At 42.0% G+C, this 20,014-nt stretch overlaps 1 protein-coding gene across 5 annotated transcripts; it reads left to right on the top strand.

Annotated features, from left to right (window-relative positions):
• The first annotated feature begins 55 nt into the window (after positions 1 to 55).
• Positions 56 to 19,658, top strand: zzz3 (zinc finger, ZZ-type containing 3). 5 transcript variants are annotated; one of them, XM_071491449.1, is made up of 12 exons: positions 56 to 187; positions 5,943 to 7,749; positions 10,936 to 11,074; positions 11,876 to 12,023; positions 12,170 to 12,282; positions 13,020 to 13,091; positions 13,567 to 13,668; positions 14,149 to 14,244; positions 14,988 to 15,137; positions 16,549 to 16,683; positions 17,113 to 17,213; positions 17,943 to 19,658. In XM_071491449.1, exons 2-12 carry the CDS (start codon positions 6,008 to 6,010, stop codon positions 18,085 to 18,087), a joined length of 2,943 nt encoding a protein of 980 aa, XP_071347550.1. In that variant the 5' UTR covers positions 56 to 187; positions 5,943 to 6,007; the 3' UTR covers positions 18,088 to 19,658. The 5 variants fall into 5 exon arrangements, with proteins under 5 accessions (XP_071347550.1, XP_071347551.1, XP_071347552.1 ...); XM_071491450.1 differs by lacking the exon at positions 56 to 187 and adding an exon at positions 1,052 to 1,186; XM_071491451.1 differs by lacking the exon at positions 56 to 187 and adding an exon at positions 1,151 to 1,288.
• The last annotated feature ends 356 nt before the right edge of the window (positions 19,659 to 20,014 follow it).

The raw sequence follows: 20,014 nt of genomic DNA, 5'->3' as shown, positions 1-20,014 counted from the left end.
TCAGCAAACAGTCATTAATTAATCGAGTTGCCCAGAGAGTATGTGACCGACTGCACTTCTGGTAGGGGCAAAAATGTATAGTGTTGCATTTTGACAAGCGCGGCTGAATCGGCTCACACACCCCGACTAGTTGACTGGACTGAAAACATGGCTGCGGCCGAGCGTGCAGCAAATTTACGGAAGTGAGGTATGTGTAATTCTTGAGCTACAAAAGCTATGTAGAAGTGTGATTCCAATTCTGTACTTGTAGCACAGTAAATGACAAAACCTGAATTTGATATCCCACCAAAAAATGTCTGCGACATGCATTATTGGCAGTACACAAATATATCGGCAAAGTTATGCGCGGAACAATCAGCTAGCTTGGCTAGCTAATATTAACCTGCTGCGGCTAGCCCTAGCTGCTAACTGGTTACCAACTACCGTTATAGAAATAGCTGCTAACCATGCTACTCCTGTCTGTACGGGAGGTTGAAATGTAAACCTCGGCGAAACATCATGTTAGCGGCGATTCGCTTCCTTTTCTGTGATGTTGATGGACTTAACGTCTGAGTCAGTGGTCGAGCTAGCTAGCATGTACCCGATGTTAGTAACGTTAGTAGAGCGGCTACATCTGAAATCGCCACGATTTCTTCTATGCGCGGTGCGGTTAACTGGAAAACTAGCCATGGTAACGTTAGCCAAGTTGGCTAACTAGTCGTCCACAAGAAAAAAAACATTAAAATGAAATTGGCTTGGTTAAATTGTAGTGTACTTGATAGTTGGGTGTCATGGAAAGCGTGTAAGATAATGTGAATTTCACGGGTGCAACAGTCTGCAGTTTGGTGTCTTAAGCGTTAACGTTTTATATTTAGCCATGAGTGCTAACGGTAAGTTAGTTTGTTTGCTGGGGTTAGCTCGATTAGCAGCAAGCTAGGTCAAGTAACGTTTGCTTGGAAGTTGGTCCATGCTAACGTTTACCCTGGTCGCCAGCTCTGCGAACCACCTGTGTTGTTTTGCCTGGACGTGGTTCGGGAGTTTTTACGGGTAAACTTTAGAGTTCACCTGACGCAAACTAGGGCTAACTTAACCGGCGGCACATGCGGCGGCACCGTTGTCTAGTCTCGGTAGTTTAACAGCATCCTCATGCCTCCAACTTTGTCGGCGCTGAGTAGCTGGGATGTGGGGGTCTGAGCGATTCTCGTCGGTATGTATACCAACACCACTTCGTGGATTTTTTGTTGCCAGTAGGCCCTGTGGAAGTGTTGAACTACAGATCAGCAACAGAGACGAGCTGACCAACACGACGGTAAAACAGCTCAAAGCTTGCTTGTTTATCAGAAGACAAATTTGCCACCCCCGAAACTCACTTAGCTTAGCTGGTTTGCCCAACACTAGCCACACTTTGCTCGTAAGGAGTATGTTTGCTTATGGAAAGCTTGCGTTTACAATCTCAAAATCTCAATGAAACCAGTGTTTGATGTATGAAAGCAAACGAGCAAGAAGTAAGCCCTGGTTTGTCATGATTATAGTAACGCTATCAGCACGTGTTTAACATAACTTCACAACCAAACGCGCTTTAGAGAAGAACAGGAAGTGGTTTGATTGAGAGGTAAGTCACACATGTGTCCTGTCGAGGTACCTGTGTTGACTAATAACATATTCTGGCTTTGCCGCTTTAAAAATGCAAGGTTAAGCTGCAGAGTCTATGAGCAGAAGTTGTTGTTTTTTCAGCCTTGTTGGCATCAGTGACCATGCATGGCAGTATATTGTGGTAAGAATGAACTCACTCAAACCCACTACTACAAAAATGAAACTTAGCACTTGTGAGGTTTACCCGGATATGGTATGTTGTGATGTTCCTTGAAGAAGTAATAGTTTATTCTTTGTAGTGTTTTATTCATTAGTAGTAATCATAGTTAAATGTTTATGTCTCACACACAATTGCTCATTAAAACATGACATTATTGCTCAGTAAATCAGGATGGGCCACTGTCATTTATCCATCAATACTTGAGAGAGCAACAATCAAACAGAGCTAAGTTGTCCAAAGCAATGTTTCCCGACCTTATTGCTGTTTGACCCCATAAAACACAGCAGTGTCTAGTTGAGACCCCTGATCAGGCACTTTGACCTTAGTGTTGACATGAATTACATGTAGCTCGACCAAAGAGTCAGGCATCTGTGTAAGATTTTTTTCATTTGAAGCACTTTTAGAGGCTTGAAGAGTAGAAAGCATCTGATATATTTCAATAGTAAAAAAATAAAAAATTCACATAAAGTCAGAATAATAAATATAACTGTGTCACAAATTGGTCTTTTCCAAAATGGCAACTGCTGGTTTAAATTATATATGTTTTAATGTTCCTAGCGTGTATACTTAGATGAACCAGTGTCATAATATACAGTACTGTGCAAAAGATTTAAGCACTAAAAGTAAAGTTAGGATACTTCCAAAAATAAAGCCATGAATAGATTTTCATTATCAATGAAGGTCATACCAAATGCAGTTAACTGAAAAAAAACTTAATATTTGCTGTGACAACTTGTTCCCTTTAAAATGCTGCCAGCTCTCTGTGGTACACTTGCGCACAGTTTTTCAAAGTACTTGTCAGGTATGTTGTTCTGAGCATCTTGTAGTTGTAGTTCTTCTGTGGATACAGGCTGTCTCAGTGTCTTCTGTATCTTCCACTAATCCAGGACTGACTCCATGATGTTAGGGATCAGGACTCTGTGGGGGTCAGAACATCTGTTGCAGGACTCCTTGTTCTTCTTGTCACTAAAGATGGTTCTTTATGACTGACTGTATTTTTGGAGTCGTTGTCCTGCTGCTGAATTCATTTTGGACCAATGCAATGCCTTCCCGATGGTATTGCATGATGGATAAGAATCTATACATCTAAAATTCCATCTTTTGTTTTGCACAGTACTGTGTGTTTTGTTGCTAATTCACCACATGATCAACAGCCAAGGAGGTTTGTGTTAATGATTAGCCCTCCATAAAAAAAGTTCTTGCATACCTACTCTGTAACAGTGTGGACTGGAAAAAATAGCAGTCTATCTCACACCCTGTCCAACTACCTGCATTCTCCTTATTGTACACCATTGCAGTCATTACACTTCTGTTAGGTGTGTGTTACATCATTTTGAGGCTCCGTTCAGTGTCCTTCAGCTCTCTGTGGTCACCTACACTGTGTTTTATCGCAGCTGAATTCATGATATAATTCTCATGTACGTTTTGTTTCATTTTGGTTTTGTTGTTGGACAATGGAATGAGAGTGTTTTAATTCCAGCCCATAAACACTACATGTTAACCAGCAGTCTGAATCTACTGCATTGATAAAATCTGTATGTTATAATTGCAGCATCATCTGAAAAAAATCTCCATAAATCCAGGCTGATGACACTGTGTCGTGTTTTTTTTTTTTTTTTAGCTATATTGGCATTTTTAAAAAAAGAATGATCACAGTTAAGGTTAGTGGCGACTAATGGTTGTCTTAACTTTACTGGTTTCGGAATAGCTCTATTTACCTTGTACAAACTGGTGAATAGAGGTTGTCTTTTCAGATTTACACGTTCTGATGCTGTTTTAGAAAAGCTCAGTGTTCGGGGGAGGAAAACAGTGTTAGTCTAGGCAGAGGGCTGAAAAGGAGAGAAAAAGATGCATGCACAAATTTAAGCAGCTTAATGTGGATGTACCCCTGGATAGGATAGTCACATTTGCCAAGTAATCACAACTTGCTTTATATTGTTACAGAGACATAAATCTTATTCTGATGTTTCCTACAGGCACCTGAATGTGACGTTGGACTTTCATTTATTAATTATTAGTTGAAGCCTTGCCAGCTATGCCAAGAACTTGTTAATTATTGGCATAAGGAAGTGTGGGCTAAATTTTATATAGTTATTCTGTTTAACTGTAACCCTGATCATTTTGGAGAAGTGATTAGTTTTCTAGTTTTTCAGAGCAAGTCACATGAGCCAGATAATTAGTTCTGTCGCGTTGAGTCTAAGGGTGAGAGCTCACTCTGAATAACCTGCCCCCTGCTCCCCCCGTTGTGTTTTTCTTTCTCTCTCTTATTTTATGGATGGACAAATCACATTAGCTTTCTCAGCTTGAGTCTTTACTGGAGTGTGAGTAATATGTGCATGTGTTAATGCTTATTCCAGGTGACTATTATGTTATCTCCCTGAAGGAATATTATCGGAATGTATGTGTTGTCAGGGTAGCCTTTGGCTTTGATGTTGCTGTGTTAGCACTGTGTAGGGGAAAGGACAGATTGTCCCTGGCAACAAGGTATTAAATTAGTTTTGACAGAGGTCGTACCACAGATTGATGTGCTAGGAATTAATGTAAATGAACAGCATGTCCAATGCTAATTGATGCAATAATTTCTCTCTTCTACAATTAATGTCTAAGACTATGTCCCATCTTCTGCAAAAGGACACCCAGTGAGATCATCTCCCTCTGAATGTCACTTTAGTATCACCTTCACTGCGTCACATTTTTATTGTCCTCTGTTGTTAGATTTATTAGTTGGAGCTATGATCTAGAGGATACTGTGGTGGCAAGCGTGTGACTTGATTGGGAATGCTCTCAGGAATTAGGGAATAAATACATGTATTCCAACCAGGGTGGGATTGTTTTAATCCAACTGCTTTCATCAAAAATTACTTTAATTAACTGTTTGTGATAAGAGATAATTGCTAATCATTGCTCATTACTGTATACCTACATTACAATCACTAATTTAAGGTATTTACATGGTTTATAATTGCAGATTTGGCAACTAAAATGAATAGTTTGATATTTTTTGTATTGAGTGGCCTTTGTGATGATGAATTTCATGTCGTGTAATGTAATCTGTTTCTTGGATTGATATTTGTAATATAAAAGCTACTTTGCTGTGGTGGTTGCATTTGGATAGTGCTAATTTTCAAATTCACACTGTGTTTTTGCTGTAATGCACATTATTACACTTCATCAGCGACACACAGTGTGTTTTGGGAAGCTTTGTTGTACCTTCAATTATGTTTGGAAGTTAATCATCATGTCCTAAACCTCCATGCTTGTCCACTCTTTAAGCCTTTAAGCCTTGTGTAGGACTTTTGTTGTTGGAGCATTTCAATCTTTTTATGTTCTAATAAACTGTGGAAGAATTGTAGCCTGTAGGTCCTCTGGCACACCTGTTATAAAGAGATAAACAGACTACAGTGTGGGATGACAAACGTACACCTGCAGTGTTATCTCTGCTGAATTGGATTTAAGAATTACAGTGTAGCTTCTGTGCCAGAAATCAATCAAACAGTGAAACATATTTGTTCTTTGTCTGACAGAATAAGCAGTGATCTCTGCAGGGAGGAAATTAATATACTCTCACTGAAATACACACATTATATATGATAACTTGTTCTTTCGATTTTTTTTTTTCAATCACCAGCTTACCTGCTTTTGGGCTTTTCTACACAGAAAATGCTCAGTGCACTGTAGTCACCTTTATCTCCTGAGTAAGCACGCACATACAGATGAGTCTCAAAGCTGTGACATTTTGTGAAGTGTTGAAAGAAACCGTGTGATTGGTCATTTAGGCTAAATGGGAGATCTGACATTACCGTTTCCTGTTTTGATCACACACCTTTCAAATGTATTTCCTTAGCACACACCTGGGATAAGACAGCTTGTTTTGCCTGTGGCCAGAAGGTGTTGCTTAGCTACAATGACAGGAGAAATCAATACCCCTCTGGTGTGAGCTGAGAAATGACCCGAACAGTATTTAACAAAGGCCTTTTGAGGGATGCTTTTGTTTGAAACACCTCGTGCATTCATTTTTAGCATGGTTGGCCAGTGTAAACAGTCAAACCTATAACTACTGCAATATTAGTGCTACAGCGTAACTCTTGAGCTCTTCAGTCATTATAATACCCTAATGAAGTGCATGTATCTGTTTGTGTGTGTTTTGCAGGTGCCCACATTCTGCTGCAGAGGAGAGAGCACCAGGATGAGGAGACTGTAGGCACCCGCCGTAGTATGGCCGCGTCTCGTTCCTCGCGTGTCACAAGGTCATCAGTGGGGCTCAATGGATTGGATGAGAACTTTTGTGGTCGAACCCTCAGGAACCGCAGCATCGCCCAGCCGGAGGAGACCTCGGTGTCTCCACTACCGAGGGCCCGTTCACCCAAGAAGAAGCAGGACTCGAAGCAGGATGCCAAGCAGGAGTCGAAACAGGAGTCGAAACAGGACGGCAAGCAGGATTCAAAGCAGGAATCGAAGCAGGACACCAAACAGGAGGGAAAGCAGGAGTCAAAGCAAGACGTTAAGCAGGATTCAAAGCAGGACGCTAAACATGATACAAAGCAGGATGCCAAGCAGGACACTCAGCATGATGGCCAGCAACAGGCCTCATTGCAGGGAAAGGAAACTGACTCAAATGCTTCCCCAGCTGAGGTGGAGCAATGGACCAGCTCCAGGAAGCGGGGTGTGTCCTGTTTAGAAAAAGACATTACTCCTGAGAAGCCTGAGAACTGTGATAGAGGGAAAGGGGTGCGGGATGCCTCTCCTCAAATCAAAAGGGCCAAGCGGTGCTCCCGCTCTGGAGAGCCTCAGGGACACGAAGAGCACCCTGAGCCTCAGAAACCTGAAAGTCCAGTCTCTGTCCCAGAGCCTAGCAAGGACAACATTTGTGAAGAATTTCCCTGCCAAAACTCTGCTAATACAGCTCCTTCCTCACCTGTCCTGAGTAAAGAGGAAGGTGAGCTGACAGGGGCGAAGGCAGAGGATGGCCATGTGGAGTGTGATGGGGCACCTCAGCCCTCAAATGCTCACAAAGCTTCTAATGGACTCAGAGAGAATAAAGCAGAGGAAGCTAGCACACTCACTGAAGAGCCTAGTGCAAATCCCACCTCTGCCACCAACTGCCTGTCGCTTATCAATGGTAGCCAGGCGGGGGCTCCCTCATCCCCTGACCCTGCTGTGCCTTGTAGAAACTCTGTCCCTGGGCAGATGGAGGTCTCTGGTTCAGGGGAGTCACCAGCCTCATCTGCACTGGCACTTGAGGCTGTTCCAGAGGATCCTGTCCCTGAGTTGATAGTGGCCAAGGAGCAGGAGGTAGAGGAGGTGGAGGTTGACGTGGTGGGCGAGCCTTTGTGTCTGGCCCATGAGGAGCAGGTGACAGAGAGCGAGAGTGATACCAATGGCCGGCCACTAACACCAGTGCAGGGAGCTGCTGCCTCCACCTCCTCCAACACACCCAACATGAACAGTAGTCCAATCAACAACAGCAACTCAGGAGAAACTACACCCCCACTAGCAACAACCCCCTCCCCCACAGAGCCAGGGAGCAACCCCTCAATATCCAGCACGCCCCCCTCTTTCACAGAGCTCTATGAACACAGATACACCCTACGGACTTCACCCAGGAGGGCTGCCACTGGTGGCAAAGCCACCTCCTCCAAGCCCAGCTCTCCTCCAAGAGACAATGGTCCTTTGAGGGAAGAGGGGGAGGTGGTGGTTGGGCTGGAGGAGGACTGCCCCATGGTGGAGGAACCTGCTCCATCAGACTCTGTTGGCCTCTCCAGTGAGGAGCCAGTGTCCGTGGATCCTGGAGAGAGGGCAGGTGGCGAGGTTGGTGTGTCTGTGGATGGCAAAGAAGCTGAGAGCAGCAAGGACCTTACACAGACCCAGGCTGCAGAGGAGGAGGAGGAGGAGGAAGAGGAGGAACCAGACGTGTATTACTTTGAGTCTGACCACCTGGCTCTTAAACACAATAAAGAGTATGTGGGATCTCCTCTGGGATTCTGCTTTCTCCTCATCTTTTGTTGATTTAGCTCTCACATATGTTGATCACTTCATTCTGTGATCATTGCATTACTTCTGGTCTGTGGTTTTGAATGAACCAGAGATGCACTTCGGTTAATGTGAATTTCTTTGTGCTCAAAGCATTGAATATTTTTAAGGTACTGGTACATCTTGTAAAACCTAAAGTATTATTCAGTTTAGTCCTAGGTCAATTTTTAGTACATATGAGAATCTTATTGTGTGCAAAACATTATCGTACAGCAGTAGTTCTCAAACGTTTTGTGATGCCTCCTTAAAGGCTAAATATGTAAATGAGTTGTGAGCAGTCCTCTGAACCTCTCAGATAGCTTCATTTGAATAACTGTTAAAGGTTCGAAGAGCAAAGGTAACACCTCCCCAAATTTCATAAGCAATAGACAAGATTAGAGGAAAGTTATTAAGAAAACAGTCAAAATATGAGTTGCAGAACAATATTTCTTTTCTTTGCTATTCGGGTTAATTATCTCATGACCATTCAGATTTATCTTGCAACTAGGGCTGCAACTAACAGTTCTTTTCATTATTGATTAATCTGTTGTTTTTTTCTCAATTAATTGTTTGGTCTATTAAAATGTCAGAAAACATTGAAAAATGGCTGTTAGAATTTCCCACAGCCAAAGTTCATATATTCATGATTGCTTGTTTTATTGGAGTCCATACCTTAAGTACAATAGGTTTACTCTCATGATATAAAAAAGAAAAGCATCAAATCCTCACATTGAAGATGCTGCATCCTGGGAATACTTGGCTGTTTTGCTTTAGAAATGACTGAAACTACTAATTGATTATTAAAATTGCTACTGATTAATTTGTCCATGGACTAATCGATTAATTGACTTAGTTGTTGCAGCACTACTTGCAAACCTGTGCCTGTTTGTTCTTGTGTTGATAAAGGCGAAGGAGTTATGACCTAGATCATTTTTATTTTTTATATTTTACTCTTTATCATAATTTGTAAGGGTTTAATGTAAATATAATGGGAAAAAATCATTATTTTGAAAACAAATGTAAGAAAACACTGAATTGGGATCTAAGAGTATCTGGGTTTTTGCACCGCCAACACATAGACAGGATGTTGCATTATATTTTTAGAGTCTTTTCTCAGTCATTATGGGAATATCAGTGAGCATCTAACTATAGCTCCTGTCTTATTGTTTAGGTTTTACATGTTTCAGCATTTAATTTTCACCTTCAATCTGGTGCTGTGATTGTGTGAATTTGCTGCCAATTTGTCACAGTTCCAAAGCCTGAGGAAAATGGATGTTAAAATTGCTGCTCTGATTGCTTCTCTTCTCTCCCTTATAAGAATAAGAGGTTTTTTTTTTAGAGGAAAAGGTTTTCTCAGTGTAGGGCTTTGTTCCTAGTTTTGTTGTCAGATGTCATGCAAGATTATGTTTATGTTAGTGGACAGGTCTCATGCTGTGCGCAGTCAGGCTCTGCTAACTGCACTGTGGCAGGTCAGCTGATTCGTGATGCATCTTCATAGGAGGATGGGTGGAGCGCTTTAGGGGCTTGGAGACATCATCAGCTGAGGTCCTTTTGTCTTTGACAACAACATTGGTGAATGTTTCAGATTTGGATAGTGGCTTTAGAATAAGATTTCACTGCACTGGTATTGGTAATTTGATCAAGTTTCTGTCATGCCAAGGTTTCATTGCGCTGAGTAAGGGGGATTTTTGAAGGCGCAGATCAATGCAGTGAGGAGTCATTTTTAGGGAAGTGTGACTAGGCATTTTAAGGCCACTGTATATGGAGAATTGACACTGTCACGATTGATGATCTGTGTAGATAAAATGTTGTGTTTGCACCTCAAAATTTTGTGGATTTTGGCAAATTATCCTCTACCTATATTATGTAAATATATATATATATATATATATATAAACAAAACAAAACTCAATCTTCAATCCTTAATTATCAGGCATTAACACAGCAAATCCATTGTCCTGGCCAGCCTTTCATTTGGCACCTGTGTTTGTGAGTGGTCCTCAGGCCCAGTAGGTGGCAATGGAACACCAGACTTGTCCCTGGACACCTGGAGGGAGTCCAGAGTGCTGAGAAGCCGAGCCAAGTTCTCCTCATTCCCCTAAAACGGATTAATGCACAGATCATCTGTTCATCTGAAGAAGTCAGCATGCGTGCTGCTTTCTCTTGCAGAGATCTTACATTTTAATCAGAATCACTGCAGAACAGAAACTGTGCAGTAGTATGTTTTAGTGCCCGTATTGCAGACAGATTTACAGCTTGTATTGTAACACAGTACAAACTGAAGCTGTACAAGGTCAACTGAGCCTCACTTGGTGTAAATGGATGGTGTCTGTAACTAATCAAGGGATATGAGGTTAAAGACAGTTGACTTGTTTGAATGTTTTTACGTGGAGGATTTTCAAACCACCGGCAGCTATTGAATAAATTGTGTCCTGTGCATTGATTTTCATTCATGTCCTGTTAGGAAGGATTGATCCACTCGGCTCCACTGAGCACCTGCATTAGGTTATAGCCATGTAGGATGCTGTCACGCTCCTGTCGATTCCTCCAGCTCTGCTCACACTGTAAGGCCTCTGAGTCAGTACCACACTTAGTCATTGACAGCTCAGTTTTCAGTTCTCTTGTTGCCCCAGAGGGTGGGAGTGGAAAGGTCAGACTTCTCCAGCACTGGAGACTCCTCAAGCACTGCAAAACTCAAGTGTTAGTCTTGCAAAGTTTTTGATATTTGCTGTGAAATCTGAGTGTTGTGCATAATTACAGATCAGACCAGTGTTGTAGAGCATTTTTTCTTACCAGACTAACTTTTATTATTTACCTGCAGTTCTTGAAGGCACTAGTAACTCTTAAGGTGTTAGGTATTTGCCAAAACGACAAGAGAGGAGCATATTTTATAGCCACTGGCAAGATTTGTATCACTCAGACACCTGTAAACACGTTATAGGCAAAATAGGTGGAAAAGACTGGAGAACCCTTCCTGTCTCGTGCAACCATTTAGGTTCTGGGCAGCGTGGTTGAATTATGCATAGTCTGGGGTCTGAAAGTTTGATGCACTGCAGCATTGCAAGTGTCAGGTTAAATAATGTAAGCAGTCCATTCATTCCACTCTTGTCTAAACTCACTTCCCTTCATGTCAGTTATCAGAGGCTGCTGCAGACCATCGGAGTTCTCGAGGCCCAGCGAACGCAGGCCATCCTGGACCTGGAGACGTTGGCTCGTCACCAGAGAGAGGCACTCGCAGATCCCATCAGCTTTGTGGAGCAGCTGCAGAAACGGGTAAAAACAAAAAACAAAACACAGCCCTGGGTCCTTGACTCAATAACATGCATAAGGCTTAGTAGTGCCAAGGATAAAAATGTGTCATGTTTAATTTTACAACAAAGACCTGAGGTGATGGAGTTGCATAAAATGTGTAAATACACTGTGCATGTTTGTATTTTAAGATATGTTCAGTTACTCTGCATCAGCCACTCTCTGAGATGTGAGATATTGAGTTTGGTTTTTGCCTCAGGAATACCTTGCTTGCTGAAACGTTGCTGGAATAAATATATTTGATAGCTTTTAAAATTCAGGGTGCAGACTGCTATTCCATTTCCATGGTATGACTGATGTTTGCTCTGCATGTGCAGGTCAACTGGGCTGGAATGTGCACACTGGGATCTTGATGACTGCTTACTCTATAGGATTTTTGCAAATCAGTAAATGAGCCAGTTTTGTCAGTTAAATTTAGATTTAACTAGGTTGTGACACCACTAAATACAATCAAGACACCTGCTGTAAAAATGAAAGTATTATAAGTATTTGCTTAAACAGTGGTGAAACCTTTTGTTTCAGCTCAGAGCCTAGATATAGGGATCACTTAAAACCCTTGTTGAGGAAGTTATTCAGAAAAATTATATAGCATACCCAGTGTATAAATATACCCAATGTAGAAATATCCTGAAATATAGAAGTTTGTCTTGCAATGTTTTTTGGTCTCCTGTGTTGTCACATATGTAACATTACTGCAGTGAGAGTTTTAGAGGTTATGTGTTAATTTGTTAATGGCTCGTGACCCCTGGTTATTGTGATCCTCAGGTGAATTTGGGCCTGCCGTGTCCTCAGCGAGTTGTCCAGCTCCCTGACATTGCGTGGGAACAGTACACCTCAGGCCTTGGTGACTTTGAGAGAGAGTTCTGTGACAAGAAACGCAAAACCCGGCGGCTAAAGCTGATCTTTGACAAAGGCACGTATAAATTTAGTGACTGTGAATTTTATTTAATTTAGATTAGTTCTTTGTTTTGAAGGGTGTACAGTAAAACACACACCAGAGAAACTCTAGTCGTCTCACAGCTTGTAAAGATAATAGTTCTGTCTATCTCCTCCCTTCAGGTTTGCCTCTTCGACCAAAAAGTCCAGTAGAGCCCAAGAAAGAGGGCGAATCCTCCACCATGTACTCCTCTCTGCCCACTAGTGATGCTCCAGAGAACGGAAGGCAAACGCAGGTATAGCTCCGCCTCCTCACTAAAATATTCTGTACAATAGCTGCTGCTGTCATCACAGTGGTGATTGTCTCCCAGTGTATCATTAGTGCAGATGCAGCTACATCTGTTTCTGACTGTAGCTGGTGAGTCCCTGATTTCCTGCATCTTGCCCTACAAATCATCAGGTTATTGCCATTTTTACGCTGCCTGGCCTCCTCCAGCCTCAACTCCCTTTTTCTTACTTCTAAGCATACAGGAAATGGGAGCACAAAGATAGTATCTATGGAAACATGCGGGGACCGCCTCTCCTACACGTCTGATTATTATGTCTTATTCTTGGCCTCCTTTTTTTTTTAGTGTCTGTGTGTCTCTTTCCACATTTTCAAGGCTGTAAGGTTTCACTTTTAATTTATTGTTGGGATTATACAACACGAAGCATTTAGCACGGAGCAGACAACTCCTTGATTATTTCCGTCTCTCTCCCTCTTTATATTGTGCAAACACATTTGCATTCCCCCGGACTACACTGTCTGAATTCTAACAGGATTTTGTTTGTCACTCAAAAGAGTTGCTGTTTTTCTGCGTTTTCCCAATGACACGTCTCGAGTCACATCTGACAGCCGGGCTTTCTCTGTCAAACTGACAGATTCAGTGTGCCAGGCAGTTCATATGCACAGATCTCTTCAAATAGCATTTTGCCCTTTTTGTTTTGCATAGAGTCAGTCTTTTAACATGCCTGTCACTTGTTTTCCTGACAGATGATCAGGGGGAGGATTTGTCACCCAAACAAGCCTGATACATTCAACCAGCTGTGGACTGTGGAGGAACAGGTAGGTAGTAAGCATGTAAGATGTTGCGCTGTATTTGATCAGACTGACATCCTTCATCAGGGGAAAAACAACCTACACATAACACAGGAACACAAAACAAACTATAAACAACATCATAAATAAACAGAGAGAGAACAACCAAGTGTGTGTGGGGATTGTGTGATGACACTGGTATAGCAACATTTACAGGCTATTTGGAAATAATAAAAAAAAAAGAGAAAAATCATAAAAACCATTTCCCACTTTGATATTTAGAAAAAGAAATCTGAAATTTACACTCAAAACTATCAAACTATCATAATTTCTATCATCCTTCGTGTTTATAAGCAGCTGATGTTTATTCATTTCTTCTACTCACCTCATTTTCATTTTTGGTGTCTGTCCATCTGAATACTTTCGTACCATTGCATAGTGTCATCATATGTACAATAAGGAAGTTTGTCGGTTTTCACCTGTTGTTTTGTGTATTTTCCAGAAAAAACTGGAGCAGCTCCTTGTTAAGTTCCCTCCTGAGGAAGTGGAGTCCAGAAGATGGCAGAAGATTGCTGATGAGCTGGGAAATCGCACAGCAAAACAGGTGACAAAGAGCTCAGAATAACTAGAAGAAAAATGCATGTTTATGTGATCCACATTTATTACCCATCTAGTTACTTATCTGTAAATGATGAAAACTTGGCAACAAATTACAGGATTTTCTGGTCAGATTTTGGAAAGAAGTCACTTCAAAGCAGCAACAAACTTCATGATGACCTAAACCTGAAAAAAGTGAATTGGCTAATAATTAGCTGCCAGTCGTCTGTGAATCAGTTGTATCACTGTTTACTTGTGGTTTTATTAGCTTTTCATGACATTGAAAAGTCAGTGTCTAACAGTCTTTAACTATGGCAACAGACTATTAAATTGCAAAAGTGTAGAGTTTACACCAACTAGTATGATAACTGCACTCCCTGCAAGTACCTGAATGATGCGTGTTTGTGTGTGACCTCAATTACTTCAAGCAGCTGTTCCTCAGTTGGAAATAATTAACGCAGCAATTTTCCTGTTTAAAACTTTCCAGGTTGCCAGTAGGGTTCAAAAGTACTTCATCAAACTGACAAAAGCTGGTATCCCTGTGCCTGGAAGAACACCCAACCTGTGCATGTACACTAAAAAGGTACCGCTTAACTCATGTAATACAAACGCTTTAACCATCTTGACTTACTAATTTCATCAAGACAAATGGTCGTCTTAATGAATGTAAGGTGTCTTCAAGTAAGGACTGGGCAATGAATTCAATATCGACCTATGTCAGTCGAATGGTGTTGTGATGTTATGAGTGTGATTTTGAGTGGAGCGTGATTTACACTGGATATTTGAGAAAAGTCATGATCATATCAGCTGATCATATCCCACGAACCTTGCACAGATGACTTAAATGAAAGATAAACCAGCAGAGTGTAGTAGTAAGATGTTGGACCACCACCTGTCACCGATCCATTCTCCAAGTCTCTGAGCTCTACTGGAGATATTCCCTCATTTGGCGTTCTGACGCATCAGTCGTAGCATATGATTCACATCATTTTCATACTCATCAAATCATTCAGTGACCCCTCTTTAATGAGTTATTCTCATCCTGTTTCTTCACTCATTTCTCTTTTTTTTTCATGTCTGTATTTATTAGGCTAAAACAAATTGCAAATTGCGATGTGCATTTCAACAGCTATTTTAGCAAAATTTGTTATTAAAGTGAAGAGTTTTGTCAACTCTAATATTTAATATTGATTTACAGAACACACATTGTACTACTACTTTTTTTTTGATTTGACCTATATTGCCCAGCCCTATTACAGTACATGTTAAGGGGATGTTTAAAATGACTGTCTGCCTTTTGTAATTGTAACTGTAACTGTTCTCCAGGCATCCAGTAAGAGGCAGCACCACCTTAATAAGCACCTGTACCGGCCGTCCACCTTCTTGACCTCCTATGAGCCTCCGGTCTACATGGATGAAGATGACGAGCGCTCGGCGTATTACAGCAGCGTGCAGGACCCCTCTGCCGACGACTCGGTCAGTCATCTGTTACATCACAGAGCATCAATTACTGGAGGCCACAAAGCCTTTGTCTTTATCTTTAAGGATACTTGTGTTTACACACACACACACACACACACACACACACACACACACACACACACACACACACACACCTCCCATTTTATTTGTTGTGGGGGATTTTTTTGTAACTGAGCTCATTCACCTTGTTCGTGTCACTGATCATTGACCAGACTGTGGGACTTTGCTGCTTAATTAAGCTAATCACAAGCTCACATGTCCTCTTCTCTGTCACCATCCACAGTCTTACCCTCTCCTCCTTATGTAAGAAGTGGCCTGTGCGATAAAGACTGGTAAAAGCTGCATGTTATGTGCCTTTGGGAGACTGTTTTATACCTGACTAGTTCATTTAAATCCATTTCAGACAAGGCGAAATGCTCCCTGCCTTGTTTCTTATATGTGTATCAGATGACACACTGTCCCTCTGCCTCCTAACTCCTTTAACACCTTTGGATGAAATGAAGCATCATGCTTGCCCCCCCACCCCCCATCCTCCTCCTCCTACCAGGGCAGTGTGTGCTGTTGAAAACTGCTAAATCAGAGCAGGGGGCCTGGCCAGCCTTGCCTTTTTCCATTTGAACTCCTGACGCTCGCCATTATCCAAGCACTGACATTTTCTTTCTCCCCCTTTGATGGCAGTAACCTTTAAGTAAAACCAGGTTGCTGTGTCCTGCTGAGAACACAGGCTGCCGGCTCCACCAGCGCGTTAACAAAACCTCTGACACCGCCGGTATGAAGTGAAGTCACAAAGATGTTGCCAGCATGGGCCACAATAATTTTTCACTTCACCAGGTTGTCCTTTACTTTGGCTGTGTTTGCGGGTCGCACTGAAAGTCTTCTCAGGGCAAGTGCGTGGGCAGCTTAGCAGGACGCTCACAAAGCCATTCACTGTCAAGACCTGGAAGTGCGAGTGATATTTTTTGTTGAAAACGAAATATTGCACTCTGCCCCTTCTTTTCATTTCTGAAGTGTTACTTGCCCTCTCTGTAGGACGGTGGAGTTTGGTATAGGCTGGAGATAGACATTCATTGTCTTTGTGAAGGACGTCCATGTTTTCACCTGTGTTCACTGAGGTGAAAGACAATCTCTGCTCACTACAGAGACACGACAACATTGTTGCTCAGACAGGAGAAAAACTATACTGATGTTCACGGATATGTTGCTGTACTAAAATTAGACTGATCGCTACTGTCAGCAGAATTGTTAGTGGGGTCTAAAAGATCTAGAGAATGTCATTATCAGAATGGATCACTGGAGTCCTGTAGAAATGTTTTGTGTGTGCATGTCCTGATGCTCCTCTGTCTCTTTCTTTCCGTGTTTGCATGTGTATGTACGTGTGTGTTTGCCTGCTTACCTGCACTCCCAGGATGACGAGAGTGTACCTGTGGAGTTGAGAAGCCTGCCAGAATACAAAGAGCTTCTGGAACTGAAGCGACTGAAAAAACAGAAGCTCCAGGAGATCCAGGAGGATAAGGTCGGGGTACGGCATCTAGGCTACAAGGTGAAGACTATGCACATCATTGACACAACATAAAGCCACATATGCTTCTACACATACAAGTGTAATGTTAATGTATGAGGGGAGATGAAATCACACCCTGAGTGATTGTCAGCTGGTCAACAGGGACAGGTTGTGTCTCAGTACACACCAATGCTAACAGCGTATTGAGTATTTAGCATGTGCTTCCTTATGGATCTTTAGTAGTTTTATTTAGAGAAAGAGTAAAAAAAATGTTTTTTAAATGTTGCAGCGACTGTTATTAATCAGTTCATTACAGACAGGTTTTACCAGCACTAATAGTTTTATACTGGTCCAATATTGTGCTCTAAAGATGGTGTGTGTGTGTGTGTGTGTGTGTGTGTGTGTGTGTGTGTGTGTGTGTGTGTGTGTGTGTGTGTGTGTGTGTGTGTGTGTGTGTGTTTTGTGCAGTGTGACGTCTGTGGCACGGAGCCAATCCAGGGAGTGCGATGGCACTGTCAGGACTGTCCACCAGACAACTCGGTCGATTTCTGCTCCAACTGCTCCGACTGGTGAGATCCTCCACCTCTGTCATGAAAGTAAACTTGCCACATGCAGATCTCGTGTTGAGGGTGGAGCCAAACGATGACACATACCATCTGCTTGGGGTTTATGCAGTGTTGGCTGTCCCTTTTGAAATCGTGGCCATGTCAGGCCATTATAGGGAGTGTTGTGAATGAGAGGGCATGACTGCTTTATGACAACATTGCATTTTTAGATTTGCATCAAACAAGCGGTCTGTTTTCTTTTTTAATGAATTTTCCATAAATGTAAATATTATCATGATATGTAGTAGTAGTCTTTAGTTTATTTATATTAAGGGCTTTTGTCTTAAGCCTTTATATCTTAAGTTTGTTCAGCTTATGGAAGATTTTGTTTAAGGCTGTTATAACATATATCAGGAATTTACAGAAATGTATCAGCTAATTTTTTAGGTAATTCTGAGAAACATTTCTAGGAAATTAGCTGGAAAATATGGGACCAGTTAAATAAAACGTTATCTGAAAATTTCGTACCTATTTGTGACATACTGAAGTGTTAATAAAGCAGAATATGTAATAATCCAACATGTGCTCTGTGATATATGTATTTTAAAGGATATAAAAAGCAAGACATTTATGGTCAGCATTACTGACATGTATTACTTAGTTTTGCCCTCACTATGAGATCGTTTGACCACAAAGACATGAGTGCTTACATGACTATTGTGTTTTAATTTTTCCCCACTTCTTGTCTTCCAGCTTATTCAAGACAGAGACCCACAAGCCTAACCACCACTTGGAGCCGGTGTACCAGCCAGAAACCTTTCTGGACAGGGACTACTGCCTGCCGCAGAGCACAGGCTACAACTACCTGGACCCTAACTACTTCCCAGCCAACAGATGACAGGGTACCAGGCGCCCCTAGCTCCAGGCTCTCTCCACATATCCCACAGGCCACTCTGTGCATGGCTCCATCCTCCAAGTCCAAGATAACCGCTTAACCCGCCGCCAGGCAGGAAGGCCAGCAGGCAGGCAGACAGCCAGGGGCCTCAGAGCAGACCACAGTGCTGCTGGTGGGGGGCTGTTGGTAAACTGGCCTCCCTGACTCAAGCAAAGGGCGGCCATGTTGGTTCCTCAGAACAAGGGGGCCCAGCTCCACCTCAGCCAGGTTAATCAATGGATCTGTGATTGGAAATGATACACTATTTTTAAAAACAAACAAACAAACAAACAAAAAAAAAAACGAAGGCACACCGACATTCCCGAGCTCTGTGACTCCAGGAGGGCTTTCCCTGTTTCCCTCTTCCCGTCATTGCCCTCCAGTTACCTCCCTGTGCTGCTTCAAAACTGGAGAATTGACGATCAGTCTGGTGAATGGAGATGTGTGGTCAACCAGTGTGTCACAGTGGACTGTGAAGTCATCAGCTGCGATACACACAGGTGGTTTGTATGTGTGTATGTGGTCTCCGTGTTATGCAAGAGTGGAAAATGTGCTAGCTAGGTATCCGTAGATTGAGTATTTATGAGTCGCAGCCTCCCCAGCGGGAGTTGGGGGGGCTGCTGTGAGAGACGTTAGACGGACACTGAGGTCGAGGCCGGTGTGTTTACGGCTGCAGACTGTAGGAAGTTCTGCTGATCCACATGACGTTCTGCAGACAGACCTGTATGTGTTAACGGACTGCGCGCCATGTTTCACCATGGAGTCGTCACTACCACTGTCACACAACGCTGCTCTCTACCCCCTCACCTTTCAAACACATGCACAAACACACACACACACAGTTGCACACTTTCATCTCTATTTCCTTTCCCCGTGCTCTCTCCACTAAAACACGTCTAACAAAGGAAGCACTACAGCATGGAGAGCAAATGTTTTTGAAGGCAGGCGACTGGGAACGTATGGAAAAATACAGAAGACTGTGTTTTTGTTTTTGTTTTCTTTTCTCCTCCCCCAATGTGTGCCGTTGTTGATCATGTTGAGTGTACAAGTATATGGTGAAAAGTAGCCAGTGCTAGTTGCTGTGTGCCATTTTTAAAAAGAAATATTTTTTTCTGTTTTTGGGGAAGTCCACCTCCGAACTTGGCCACAACTTCTCTCTTTTTGTGTGGCACCATTGACCCACATTATCCTACATTATCGATCCAGTCATCATGCCTCTAGACCACCTTTAATTTTGCAGTCCACTTCAAAAGGTCCATTTAAAAGATTGTATTTTTATTAATCTATTTAAAAAAAAAAAAGAATTGAGGTAGTGGTTGGTGCCTCCACTGTGGAACAACCCACACAATTTTATACACATAGATTTTGTTGTGCTTGAGTAGACACCATTTTGTATGGTTTTCGTCTCCTTCCCTTACCCCCTTTGCCCCGCTTCAATATCTGTGTATAACAGTCTGTTCTTATGTAAAAAATAAAAAAATAATGTAAAAAAAAATGCTAGAGGAGAACCGTGGAAATAAAAGTATGTGAAAATAGTGTTTCTACATATGTGGTTCCTGAAGTATTATTATTATTATTTCTCCCCAAGCTGCAGTTGTTTGTCGTCTTAATCTAAAGCTGACTCGATCAGGAAAGAAAAAGTAGTTCCCTTGTTCCAGCTTCTGAAATCTGAGGATTGGCTCTGTTTGATATTATTTTGAACTGAACATCTTTGGCATTAGATTGTTGGTTGAGCAAAACAAAACATTTGAATAAGTAACTTGACACTTGGAGAGTTTTTGCTGACACTGTCAATATTCCAGTATTGTGTTGTTTTCATCGAGAATATCAACTGAAGATCATTTAATAAACAAAAAAGATTTTTTATTAATTCATCTGTCAGTTAGTTTCT

Source organism: Trachinotus anak, unplaced genomic scaffold (assembly GCF_046630095.1).
Source record: "Trachinotus anak isolate AG129_WGS33_773 ecotype Australia unplaced genomic scaffold, CSIRO_AGI_Tana_v1 ptg000012l, whole genome shotgun sequence".
Classification (NCBI taxonomy): domain Eukaryota; kingdom Metazoa; phylum Chordata; class Actinopteri; order Carangiformes; family Carangidae; genus Trachinotus; species Trachinotus anak.
Note: the sequence above shows the minus strand (reverse complement) of the source record. Positions and strands in the feature narration are given on the sequence as shown.